Below are 14,656 nucleotides of genomic sequence, written 5' to 3' on the forward strand. Positions count from 1 at the left end.
GCAATTTTCAGTTAAAGAAATCAAGACTATTAATAAGCACATGAAAAAGTGTTCTAAATCTCTTATAATCAGAGAGATGCAAATCACAACAACTCTGAGGTATCACCTCATACCTAGCAGATTGGTCAACATGACAGCAAAGGAAAATAATGAATGCTGGAGGGGATGTGGCAAAATAGGGAAATTAATGCATTGCTGGTGGAGCTGTGAATTGATCCAACCATTCTGGAGGGCAATTTGGAACTATGCCCAAAGGGTGATAAAAGACTGTCTGCCCTTTGATCCAGCCATAGCACTGCTGGGTTTGTACCCCAAAGAGATAATAAGGAAAAAGATTTGTACAAGAATATTCAAAGCTGTGCTCTTTGTGGTGGCCAAAAATTGGAAAATGAGGGGATGCCCTTCAATTGGGGAATGACTGAACAAATTGTGGTATATGTTGGTGATGGAATACTATTGTGCAAAAAGGAATAATAAAGTGGACGAATTCCATGGAGACTGGAACAACCTCCTGGAAGTGATGCAGAGTGAGAGGAGCAGAACCAGGAGAACATTGTACACAGAGACTGACACATTGTGGTACAAGAGAACATAATTGACTTCTCCAGTAATGGCTTTACACTGTCCGTGAACAATCTGCAGGGATCTACGAGAAAAAAAAAAACACTATCCTCAAGCAGAGGACAAACTGAGGGAGGAAAAACATGGAGGAAAAGCAACTGCTTGACTACAGAGTTTGAGGGGACATGATTGAGGAGAGATGCTAAATGAGCACCCTAATGCAAATAGCAACAACAAGAAAATGGATTCAGAGCAAGGACACATGTGATACCCAGACAAATCACGCGTCAGCTAGGGAAGGGGTGGCGGGAGGTGGGAGGAAAAGAAAATTATCTGTTTCCAATGAATAATGTATGAAAATGATCAAATAAAATAATGTTTAAAATAAAAAAAGAGTAGTAAAAGTAAAATGAGTAGTGTGCTACATTTAAAGTCAAGAAGAGCTCATCTGAGATCTTTCACCCAACTCTTAATAGATGAGTTATTCTGGCAATTCACTTGACATCCCTGAAACCCAGATCTCTCATCTCTCAAAAACAGTAGTTTCTGTAGTAGCTTCATAGGGTTGATGAAGACAAAATGAGATATTTGTTAACTATTTTAGAGTACTAAGTAAATGTCAATTATTATTCAGATCACAGAAAATACTTTCCCCTGTCCTAATCAAAGCATAAGTGGAATACCATTTTCTATTTTATATTTCAGGAATGACATTGATAAATATGAGAATATTTAGAAAAAGGATATTAAGATGGAGAAGACTTTAGAAATGACACAGGAAGATTGCCTGAATAAAGGAAAAAGAAATAGGGATAACATGATCATTTTAAAGTACATGATGACTGATGTGAAAGAAAGTCCTGCTTGAGCCCAGAGGACAGAATTAGAAATAATGGGTAGACTTTGCAAAGAATCCTATTTGGGCTCAAGTCAAAGTTAAAAAAAGAACTCCTAATATTTAGAGGAGTGTGAAAGCTAAACAAGGTTCTTCAAGAGGCAAAGGCTGGATGGATTGCTTGGGAGCTTTTTTTTTTGTCTCATGCAAGCTAAACTAAATAGTCTCTAAAGTCATTTCTAACTCTGAGATTCTGAAATTCTCTTTTCAAGGCTCTTCTATAACCCAATTATTCCCTATGGATATTCCTGTAATTGGAATTTTCTTGATAAAATGAACTCTTCACAACTAAATATTATATTCCAGAAATGGTCCAAGTAGAATATAGTTGGACAATGACCTTCAACTCTGGATACTGAACTGTAGACAATTGCAGAACACAGCCTAAATGCTCATTAGTCACTTTGAATGATTGACTCATATTGAATTTGTACTCACTCAAATCTCTTAGATTAATTTCCCATGGAAAGTTTTGTTTCCCTAATATTCTAACTGTGAAGTTGTTTTTAACCCATGTAGAACTTTACATTTATGTCTAATAAATCTTAATATATTTGACACACTTGGTCTACTTACCAGTTCCTTTTACATTCTGATTCCTGTTGAAATTCATGAATTTAACTGCATTTAGAAATAAAACATTTGGTCTCTTAACATTATTATTTTTTAAAATTCTATCAAACTTTTAACTTAAAAAAAAACTAGCTTTAATACCTCTTTTTCCAGGCTGCTAAATTTAAATTGATGAAACAAAGGTGTCAGTGCTATAACACTGGATTTTTTCAAATGTTCAATAATAGTTTGGTAAGCTCTCTTCATTTTCTGTTCATTCTGTAAGAGGGAATAAATCACATGTGTTATTTTAGTTTAGCATGTAATTATTCATTCAGAACAATTCAGGTCTTTCATTATGATGTATAATAGAAAGTTATAAATAAAATTTCTATTTACAATGAACCATCTAATTATCAGTTGTCTCATGGCATTATCAGTGTGGGCATTCTTTCTTCCATGGGTATAGATAATAACTCATTCATACCTTTGTAAAATATATATTTTTTTTGTCCAAGTGCTCCATAAAGGATCTACTTAATGTGCCTGAAGTCTTTATCTAGGTATATGTTATTTTATGAGTACCAGCTGACTAGATAGCCATTCCTGAGAGTGAGTTCATTCTTTTTCTATTATTGCACAGATCCTTTTATCATTAAATATTTTCTAGACTGCTACCCCTTATGACATGTCTCACATGCAAGTCATCATTAGAAATATGCTGCCTATTTTATAACTATCACTAAATTCCTATTTGTATTAAAAAATAAATTTGTTTGTGACCCTAAAGAGTTTAGGACCTTCAAAAGCATGGCTTATTTTCCCAAATGCAATCCATTCTAGGCCCATTTACTACTTAGTTCTGGACATGGCTAATATACAGTATTTATTGTATATTTATGTGTATATGTGTGTGTGTTGATGCACAAAGTTAATAGAATGTTCTCATACTTACATGGAGTAGACAGGAAGATAGGAATATTGCATCTATGTCTGATCCTGTATAGATTACTAATTTCCTTTAAGTAACCATGGATCTCTTTAAGGAGGTCCTACAAATTTTGGCAAGGATAGGTCTCTCTGTTTTATGACACACTTGATATTAACATTCATAATGTTGTCAAACAGTGATCCTTATTTTGTCTATCAAGAAACTGTGCATGGAAGACAGCTTAATTCTACACCTTATTCCACTAAATCTTTTCCTTCCATTTTTTCAATTAATAAGCACACACACACACACACACATATAGTCAAGTAAAACAAATTCTATATTGGTTATATCCAGAAATATCTGTCTCATTCTGCTCCCTAAGTCCATCATTTCTTTGTGAGAAGTGGTGCAAGCATGCCTCATTATCAATAATCTGGAATTATGGTTCCAAATAATGAAATATATATATATATATATATATGTGTGTGTGTGTGTGTGTGTGTGTGTGTGTGTGAAAATGAGGATGAAAGATCATTGAAAGGCCCATCAAAAAGAATATCCAGCCATAGCACTGCTGGGTCTGTACCCCAAAGAGATAATAAGGAAAAAGACTTGCACAAGATATTCATAGATGTACTCTTTGTGGTGGCAAAAATGGGAAAATGGGGGGATGCCCTTCAATTGAGGAATGGCTAAACAAATTGTGGTATATGTTGGTGATGGAATACAATTGTGCTCAAAGGAACAATGAACTGGAGGAATTCCAGGTAAATTGGAATGACCTCCCAGAATTGATACAGAGTGAAAGGAGCAGAACCAGGAGAACACTATACACAGAGACCAATATACTGTGGTACAATCAAACATAATGGACTTCTCTATGAGTAGCAATAAATGATTCAGGACAGTACTGAAGGACTTATTAGAAAGAACAATATCCACATTCAGAGGAAGATCTGTGGGAGTAGAAAAACAAAAGAAAAACAATTGCTTGATCACATGGATCAATGGGGATATGATTGGGGCTATTAACCCTAAATGATCACCCTAGTGCAAATATCAATAATATGGAAATAGGTCTTGACCAATGATAAATGTAAAACCCAGTGGAATTGTGCAGCATCAGCTATGGGAGGAGGTTGGAAGGAGGGGAAGAAAAAACATAATTTTTGTAATCCTGGAAAAATACTCTAAATTAATCAATCAAATAAAATTTTTTTAAAATAAAATAAAGGGGGAATTAGCAGAGGCAGAGCTAAGATGGCAGCTTAGGAGCACCAAAAGACATACCCTATCCAACAATCCTTCCAAATTAATATTCATATCATGTTTCAAAGCAAACAGAAATCCAAACCCAACAAGAACTCAAGAGATTCTCCTATTGAAAAGAACTTGAAAGGTAGGCACAGTCCATTTATTTTCATTGGAAAAGGGAGAAACACCTTCCCCCACCCAATTCACTAAGACTTGCAATAACATTGGCTGACTGTGTGGTGCAAGGCTCTGACAACAGCTGGCAGGGAGGAATTTGGGGGGCCACTGGGTGGGACACTTTCTCCTCCCACATGTCAAGTCCTGACTGTCTATATAAGACCTAAACTGAGACTATAACTGCAAGGGTCTGACTCTGACTGGCCACACATCACACATGGTCCAAGGCTATAATAAGAACTGGTAGGGAGGAACAGGGATGGGGGGTACCTGGATGGACACCCCCAGTCCCCTTCCTAGAATGAAAATTTTGCCCCAGGGCAGGCCAGCTGAGCAAGTTAGCTCAACCAGTTGAATCCAGTTTAGCAACAAAGAATTGAGAAAAGAGAAGAAGGGGCCTCAGGGTAGAAAAGCTCAAACACTTTGGATCAGTAAATCAACAGAGAGGCAAGTCTATATAGTCCTTAGGGCAAAAGAAAAAGAAAAAGGAAATTAAATGAGTAATTAAGAGAGGGGGGGAAAGGTACAAAGGTACAATGGAAAGCTACTTTGAGAGTAAATACTGAAGAACAGAACCAGTGGATAAGGACAAGATTCAGGAAACATCAAGCAACACCACAAAATAAACAGAGAATTATATGCAGGCTATGGAGGAACTCTAATAGAAATTTAAAAATCAAATGAGACTGATTGAAGAAAAATGGCAAAAGGAAAATAGTATCCTGAAAAGCAAAATAGATCATCTGGAAACAGAGGCACAAGCATTAAAAGCCACAATAGATCTGCTGGAAAATGAAGCAAAAAATTCAGAAGAAGAGAAGAATGACTTGAAAGGAAGAATGGACCAAAAGGGAAAAGAGAACCAAAAGACCATGCAAGAAAATCAGTCTTTAAAAATTAGAATTGGGGAATTAGACTCTAATGACCTAACAGGACACCAAGACATGATATCATAAAATCAAAAGGATGAAAAAAATTGAAGATGATATGAGATGCAAAAGTAATACTAGGGAGGAAGAGCTTGTGGGGCATTCAAAAAGCCCTATAGTAAAAGGGGAATAAGAAGGGAAGTGGTGGGAAGGGGAGTAATACAAGGGAGGGGGAAAGGGGGAGATAGACTAAAAGCAAAACACTGGAGAGGAGGATAAGAGGGAAAGTAGCAAGATTAGGATTAAAGGAGAAAGTGAAAATCATGGGGAATACACAGGTGGTGATCATGAATGTGAATGTGAATGGGATGAATTCATCCATAAAATGGAAGCAGATAGCAGAATGAATTGAAAACCAGAATACTATCATATGTTGTATACAAGAAACACACTTGAGGAAGGTAGATATAAACAGGGTAAAGGTAAGATTATAGAGCACAATCTATTGGGCTGCAACTGAGACAGAGAAGGCAATTATGATCTCAGACAAAGTGAAATTAAAAATAGATTTGATTAAAAGAGATAAGAAAGATTATTACATATTGATAAAAGGCAGTATAAATAATTAAGAAATATCAGTACTCAATATCAGTGTGTGTGTGTATATATATATATATATATATATATATATATATGCACCAAATGATATAGTATCCAAAATTTTAAAGGAGAAACTAAAGAACTTTGAAGAGGAAATAGAGAATAAAATCATACTAGGTGGGGAACTCAACCATCCACTATCAGAACTAGATGAAACAAACCAAAAAATTAATAAGAAAGAAGTAAAGGAAATGAATGAAATATGGGAAAAATTAGAGTTAATAGATATCTGGAGAAAATTGAATAGGGATAAAAAGGAAAATACCTTCTTTTCAGAAGCACATATACAAAACTTGACCATGTAGTAGGGTATAGAAATATTGCAAATAAATGTAGAAAAAGAGAAATAACAAATGCATTTTTTAGATAGTAATGCAATAAAAATCATAATTACTAAGGGCTCATGAAGAGGTGAATTTTAAATTAATTGGAAACAATAATCTAATGCTTCAAAACTGGTGGGTCAAAGAACAAGTCATAGGAAAAATTTGGTGGGTCAAAGAACAAGTCATAGGAAAAATTTGGTGGGTCAAAGAACAAGTCATAGGGAAAATTCCTGATTTAATTGAGGAGAATGACAATGAGGAATCAACATATCAAAATCAGTGGGATACAACCAAAGTTGTACTCAGAGGAAATTTTATATCCCTAAGTCCTATATCAACAAAATGGAGAAGGAGGAGATCAATGAATTGGGCTTGCAACTTAAAATTTTAGAAAGAGAAAAAATTAAATATCCACAGCTGAAAACTAATTTGGTAATTCTAAAAATCAAATATAAATTAATAAATTTGAAGTCAAAGAATTATTGAACTAATAAATAACATTGAGAGTTGTTAAATTAAAAAAACAAATAAAATAAAGTACTGTTTAATCTAATAAAAAAGAAAGAAGAGAATCAAATTAACAGTTTCAAAGATGAATGAAGAGGAAATTAAGATAATGATTAATAATTATTTTGTCCAATTATATGCCAATAAATATGACAATTTAAGTGAAAAAAGTGAATATTTACAAAAATATAAATAGCTTGATTAACAAAAAAGAAAATAGAATACTTAAATAATCCCATCTCAGAAAAAAAAATGAACAAGCCATTAAGGAACTTCTTAAGAAAAAGGATGGATTCACAAGTGAATTCTATTAAATATTTAAAGAACTAATCCCAATACAATAGAAACTATTTGACAAAATATGCAAAGAAGGAGTCTTACCAAATTATTTTTATGATACAAATATGGTACTGATTCCAAACCCAGGCAAACCAAAACCAGAGAAATAAAATTATAGACCAATCTCCTTAATGAACATACATGCAGAAATCTTAAATAAAATACTAGGGGAAAGACTACAGCAAGTTACCATGAGGATTATTCACTTATAACAGTAATGCAAGATTGGTTTAATATTAAAAAAAAACAACTATCCACATAATGGACCATATCAATACTCAAACCAACCCAAATCACATGATTATCTCATTAGATCCAGAAAAAGCCTTCAACAAAATATAACATCTATTCTTATTGAAAACACTGGAAAGTATAGAAATAGAAGGACCCTTCCTCAAAATAATAAACAGTGTATATTTTAAACCATTAGCAAGTATCATCTGCAATGGGAACAAGTTAGAAACTTTCCCAATAACATAAGGAGTGAAGCAAGGATGCCCATTATCACCTCTATTATTTAATATTGTACTAGAAATGCTAGCTGTAGCAATTAGAAAAGAAAAAGAAATTTTAGGGATTAAGGTAGGCAATGAGGAAACTAAACTGTCACTCTTTGCAGATGATAATGATGGAATACTTAAAGGATCATAGAAAATCAAATTAAAGGCCAGTCAAAATAATCAACTTTAGCAAAGTTGCAGGGTACAAAATAAACCCACATAAATCATCAGCATTTCTATGTATTTCCAATAAACCTAAGCAGGAAGAGTTAAAAAGAGAAATTCCATTTAAAATTACTCTAGACATTATAAAATATGTAGCAATCTATTTGCCAAAATAAACACAGGAATTAGATAAACACATTTATAAAACACTTTTCACACAATTAAAACTGGATCCAAATAATTGGGAAATCATTAATTGCTCCTGGGTAGGACAGGGTAATATAATAAAAATGACAATGCTACCCAAATTAATCTACTCATTCAGTGTCACACTTATCAAACTACCATTTTTTTTTCTAGAATTAGAAAAAATGATAACAAAGTTCATCTGGAAAAAACAAAAGATCAAGAATATCAAAGGAAATAATGAAAAGAAAATGTGAAGGATGGAAGTTTAGGAATACCAAATCTTAAACTATACTATAAAGCAGTGGTCATCGAAACAATATGGTACTGGCTAAGAGACAGAATGGTGGATCAATGTGTAAAATTTAAATTAATCTCCAATAACTCCAAGTATTATATTTTTTAAGTTTATTAATAATCACTTGAAGTAGAAAAAATAAAAGAACAAAATTAGAAAGTCTAAGTAAAAAAAAATGTGGGTAAAATTCTCCTATTTCCCAAACTCCACAACTACCTTCCTGGGAGCAGAGAGAGAGGGAGGAGCTACACAAAACTTATATCTTTCCTATGTTATTATGTTAGGGTATATTCACAAATGGGATGCTGGAAAAGAGAGCCTTGGGGAGCAACTTCTAATTATGGATTAGATTAGGAATAAATTATCTCAGCAAGATAGTATTTGATTAACCCAAAGATCCCAGTTTTGGGGAAATAGAATACTTAAAAAACAGAATTTACCAAATGGAAAAGGAGGTTCAAAAGCTCACAGAATATAATAATTCTTTAAAGATTGGAATTGGACAAATAGAAGTTAATGATTTCATGAGACTTCAAGAAACAATAAAACAAAATCAAAATGATGAAAAAAAGAAGAAAATATAAAATATCTTATTGAAAAAAATTGACCTGGAAAATAGATCGAGAATAGGCAATTTAAAAGAAAAAGCCTAGACATCATATTATAAGAAATTATCAAAGAAACTATCCTGCAAGTCTTGTAGAAGAGGATATAAGAGAAATTCAAAAAATACACCCAATACTTTCTGAAATAAATTCCCAAATGACAACTCCCCAGAAATAATATAGCCAAGTTCAAGAGCTACCAGACCAAGGAGGAACTGTTTCAAGAAGACAGAAAAAAACAATTAAAAAAACCATGGAGTCACAGTCAGGATTACACAGCATTTAGCAACTTACACATTAAAAGATAATGAGATTTGGACTATGAAATTCTAGAAAGCAAAGGTTTACAACCAAAGATCATCTCAGAAAAAAAACTGATTATATTCTTTCAGGTATTGGGGGTTTGGGTCATCTAATAAAAAATAAGATTTCCAAGCAATCCTGATGAAAAGAGCCGATCTAAACAAAAAAAAATGATGTCCAAATACAAGACTCAAGAGAAACATAATCAGATAAACAAGAAAGAGAAAACTTAAGGGATTCAATTATGTTAAAAGCTATTTATATTCATATGTGGGAAAATGATATCTTATCTCTTAAATCTTGTATCATTATTAGAGCAGTTAGAAGGAATATATCTAGACATGGAGTGAGGGGATAAATTGATTAGAATGACATGATATGCAACAAAAAAAACAAGGGATAAAAAAGATTATTTCATTGAGAGAAAAGAGAAAGGAGAGTTAGAAGAGAGTAAATTATCTGATCATTAATTGCATGTGGGTAGGTTCATCTAATATAATAAAAATGACAATTCTACCTGAATTATTTTACTTATTCAACACCACACCAACCAAACTGCCAAAAACTATTTAAGGGAACTAGAAAAAAATAATAACAAAAATTCATCTAGAACAGTGGTTCTCAGCCTCTCAATTTATAGCAATGAGAATACATAATGCATATCAGGTATTTACATTCCAAATCATAACTGTAGCAAAATTACAGTTTTGAAGTAGCCACCAAAATAATTTTTTGGTTTGGGGTCACTGCAACAAGAGGAACTGTATTGCGGGGTCATGGCATTAGAAAGGTTGAGAACCACTGTTCTGGAAGAACAAAAGGTCAAGAATATCAGGGGAATTAATGGAAAAAAAGTGAAGGAAAGTAACCTAGCAGTACAAGATTTCTAATCATTCAAAACTGTCTGGCTAAGAAATAGAATGGTGGATCATTGGGACAGAGAATAGCCACCATACAGGGGTAAATGACCTTAGCAATCTAGCATTTGATAAACCCAATAATTTCAGATTAGGGGATGATAACTCACTATTTGACAAAAAATACTGCTGAGAAAACTAGAGAATAGTGAGTGAATGGCAGAAACTAGTTTTAGACCAATATCTCACACTCCATACCATAATAAATTTAAAATAAGTTTATGATTTAGACCTAAAGAGTGATGCTATTACAAAATTAGAGGAACATAGAATAATTTACCTATTAGAGCTACAGTGAAAGGAAGAATTATGACCAAACAAGGAATAGAGAACATTAGAAAAGGTAAAATAAATTATTTTATTTTATGATAATATGAATTTTAATATGATAATATGAATTTTATTCTGATTCTGATTTATTTTTTTCTGATTATATGAAATTTAAAAGGTTTTGAACAAAAAAAAATAACCAGATGAAAAAGGGAAATAACAAACTGAATAGGGCAGAATTTACAGCAAATTTCCCTGCTAAATGTTTCATTCCTTGAAAATACAAAAAACTGTGTTAAATTGATAAAAAATATAGGTCTTTTCCCAATTAACATATGGTCAAAGGATAAGAACATGGGGCTTTCCAATGAAGAAATCAATGCTATCAATCATTATACAAAAATGTTCTAAATCATTCTTGATTAGAGAAATGCAAATTAAAATAACTCCGAAGTACCACCCAATATCCACCAGATTGGCCAATATGATAGTGAAGGAAGATAATAAATGTTGGAGGAGATGAGGCAAAATTGAAACACTAATGTATTGTTAGTGGAGTTGCGAACTTATCCATCCATTCTGAAGGACAATTTGGAATTATGTCTAAAAGCCCTTTGATCCTGTAATATCATTATTTGTGTACCAAAGAGATTTTAAAAATTGGGGCAAAGACCTACTTGTACAAAAATATTTATAACAGCTTTTTCTGATGGGAGCAAAGAATTGGCAATTAGATGTCCATAAATTGGGAAACAGCTGAACAAATAATGTTATGTGATGGTGATGGAATTTTATTCTTTTATAAGAAATAATGAGAAAGATGATTTCAGAAAAAGCTGGAGAGACATACATGAACTGATGGAGAGTGAAACAACCAGTAGAATATTTTACACAGTAATAGTAATACTGCTTACTTTGAAATATTTAGTTACTCTCAGCAATACAATAACTTAGGATAATACTGAAGGATTTATGACAAAGAACGCTATCCACCTCCAGAGAAAAAAAATATTAAAGTTGCTTTGCAGATCAAAGGATACTAGTTTTGTTGTAGTTTAGGTGTTTTTATTTTTGAAGTTTGGGTTTTATATGATTCATCTCTTACAACAATGACCAATACCGAAGTGTTTTGCAGTAATATATTTTTATCCAGATAAAATTGCTTACCTTCTCTGGGAGAGAGATTGGAAGGAAGGAAGGAAGGGAAAGCTACAGAATGGATTTTACAATATCAAAAAATATTGTTGTAAGTTATTATTTTATATGTAATTGAAAAAATAAATTTTCTTAAAAAAAAAAACTAATGGTAGCAACCCTCAGCCCTTAATGTACCAATTGTCAAAGGATATGAAGTGACTATTTTCAAAATTTCTTAATAATTTGACTTTTTTTCCAAATATGTAATAATCAGGAATGAAAATTAGAAAAAAAAAAACTTTGATGTGCTCTCATATTTACCAAACTGGCAACAAAACTTGGAAGAAAAAGAAAAAGAACCAGTCACATTAATTCATTGCTAATGAAATGTCAGCACAGAGTAGAAGTTACAAAAATAAGCATACTCTATCGATTCAATAATTGGATAATTGAAAATTGACCCTAAATATCATATTTTAAAAATTAACCAATACCTTAAATATTTTAAGGAAAATAGTTCATAAACCATGGTGGGAGTTAGAAATTGCCTAGTGTAGTATTTAGAGAAAATTACCTAGAATCCAGAAATACCTGACTTCAAATATCATACCTCTGACAGGTACTGACTTTGTGTTTTTGGGCAAGAAATTCAAAATACTAGTGGGCTAGGTAATTCTCTTAAGCTCTATGTTTCAGAGAAGTTGTGGATCTCCATGGTTATAGGGAGTTTTCTCATCCAGAAGATGCCTATATTAATGAAATCTAGAATCATTTACTATCCCAACATTAATGGAATGGAATGCCATAGAGTTCAATTAAAGAGAAAAAATATGAGGAATAAAAATAAATGTAGAGGGATCTTTATGAAATAATATAAATTTTAAAAAAAGAACAAGAATGTTATATATAGTAAAAATAATTTAGGGGAAGGAATGGACAAATAATACTGACAAAGATACGGGGAAATGGCTGAAAATATTATATTTTATACATTTATATTAATTATATGTATTATATATGTAATTCTTTTTAATTCATGATCAATATTAAGTTTCTAATTAAATATTTAAATTGAAAATACATAAATAGATATGGTTTCATTTGGCTTAACTGGATCTCAAATCAAACCTTTCATCCTCAGTGTATCTTACTGGGTGTAGCTGATATGTTCTCACCATCCACATGAGTTACGTTTTCTTAATGAGTTAATGTTCTAAACTGATATTGACTTCTACGCTATGTTTTCACTCTTGACAGGGAGATCATTTTGTTGGATAAGACAGTCTCTTCCATTCCCCAAACTACAGATATCCAGAATTACCTTTACTAACAGCTTAGTAATAGAAAGCCAGGTCTAGCAACAGTAGGTCTTAAGTTCAAATTTGACCTCAGATAGTTCCTAGTTGGTAACCTTAGGCAAGTCATTTAACCCCAGTTGTCTAGCCTTTACCTCTCTTATACCTGATACTTGGTTTTTATTTCAAGACAGAAGGAACATATTTGTTTTTAAAAGATTAAAAGAAGTGCCCTTTCTTCCGACTCCCACTCAGAGTTGGCCATTTCATTAATAACAATAATAATAGCTAATATTTATATACTGTGTTCCAGGCCCTGTGGTAAATGTTTTACACTTATCTCATATAATCTTCACAAGAGTCTTGGGAGATATGTACTATTATTATCCCCATTTTACTGATGAGGAAACTGAGAATAACAGAGCTCAAGTGATTTGGTCAGTCACACAGCTAGTAAATATCTGAGAATGGATTCAAACTCCAATCTCTCTGATTCCAGACCCAACACTATTCATTATGCCATTAGCTTTCCCATGCCAAAAAGGCTCTTTTGCTTATTTTGTGCTAAGCAGTACCATATGAGTAAATATTATGCTACCTTTCTGATTAGTAATTTCTCATTTAAATATTTCTGAATCATTGTGTTCATCTGCTCTATAATTACGTAAACTACTTCCAAAGAATGGGGGCGGGGGTGATTGAATTAAAGCATTTTGAAAACTAAAGGATTTTGAGATCCTTAGAATAAAGTGTTTCTAGAACTTTTTCCTAAAAGCTAGATAATTTTTTTTTTTACAATATGTACATGCACAATGAACAATCTCGGTACCAGAAACGCAATGAGGAAATAAATGCCCTTCTCTCAAAAGACATATAATACACTAGGGAATGCTCTATAAACTGTCAACTTACTATGAAGGAAAAACAAATAGGCAACTATAAAACATTTTTAAAGAAATGTACCTCTTTGAAAAAATGCTGGTTCTTGTACCTGCTTAGCATAAAGTATGCATAAACTCTGATAATATCTGATTCCTGCCCTGAAGTCAGGGCAATGCTGATCCTCTTGTACCAGGACTGAATGATAAAAAAATAGAAAAGAAATGTTTGGAGCTGAGTTATTCCTTCATCTGAAATTAACAGGAAATATGGACAGTTTTGTTCCAAGAAACAATTCCATTCTTCTGAAAAACATCCTGAAAATTCAGTTTGAACATTAATATCAGTATTTTGCTGAAGGTGGAGAATCAATGCAGTCCTTAATGGAAGAAGTGGAGGTATTTGAAAATATGAGTGTTCAAAATCCTAAAGGAAGAACAAAAAAAGGTTATGTCACAATATTGGCATTGCACACGGGTAAAGAATAGCATTTCCTACAGAATGGAAGCCACTTGAGGACAGAAACTAACTTTTGTTTATCTTGTATTTGTATTCCCATTCCTGCCATTTTGTATCTTGAACATAACTGCATAAAAATTGCTTGTTGAGGTGGTAGATAGGTGGTTTAGTGACTTAAAAGCCAGGGTTAGAGATGGGAGGTCCTGGGTTCAAATCTAGCCTCAGATACTACCTAGCTGTATGACCCTGGGAAAGTCACTTGAGTCTCTTTGCTTAACCCTTACCACTCTTCTGCCTTGGAACCAATACATAGTATTGATTCTAATATGGAAGGTGAGGTTTTTAAAAAATTGCTTGTTGAGTTGAATTAAACTGAACTGAATTGAATTGCATGCCAGTCAGTCATTTGAAAAACATTTATTAAATAGCTATTGAGGGCCATGCTTTGCCTCAAGCCCTAGTGACACAAATATTCCCTACCCTTAGGAACTTTGCAATCTAATGGGAAAAGGCAACACACAAAAGGAAGCTGAAGGGGAGTATATAGGAGCATGGTGAGAAGTGGGAA

The 14,656-nt window shown here is 32.9% G+C and overlaps 1 protein-coding gene across 3 annotated transcripts in view; it reads right to left on the minus strand.

The window, feature by feature from the left end:
- Positions 1-14,656, minus strand: part of LOC100021515 (probable ATP-dependent RNA helicase DDX60) — a 145,007-nt gene that overhangs the window by 118,322 nt on the left and 12,029 nt on the right. For all 3 annotated transcript variants that reach the window (XM_007496145.2, XM_007496144.2, XM_007496143.2), the window contains exons 4-5: positions 13,714-14,055; positions 2,171-2,287 (exon numbers count right to left, since the gene is read on the minus strand). In XM_007496145.2, coding sequence (XP_007496207.2) covers positions 2,171-2,287; positions 13,714-14,055 — 459 coding nt within the window. The remainder of the gene's footprint in view (positions 1-2,170; positions 2,288-13,713; positions 14,056-14,656) is intronic.

This window comes from Monodelphis domestica, chromosome 6 (assembly GCF_027887165.1).
Source record: "Monodelphis domestica isolate mMonDom1 chromosome 6, mMonDom1.pri, whole genome shotgun sequence".
NCBI classification, from domain to species: domain Eukaryota; kingdom Metazoa; phylum Chordata; class Mammalia; order Didelphimorphia; family Didelphidae; genus Monodelphis; species Monodelphis domestica.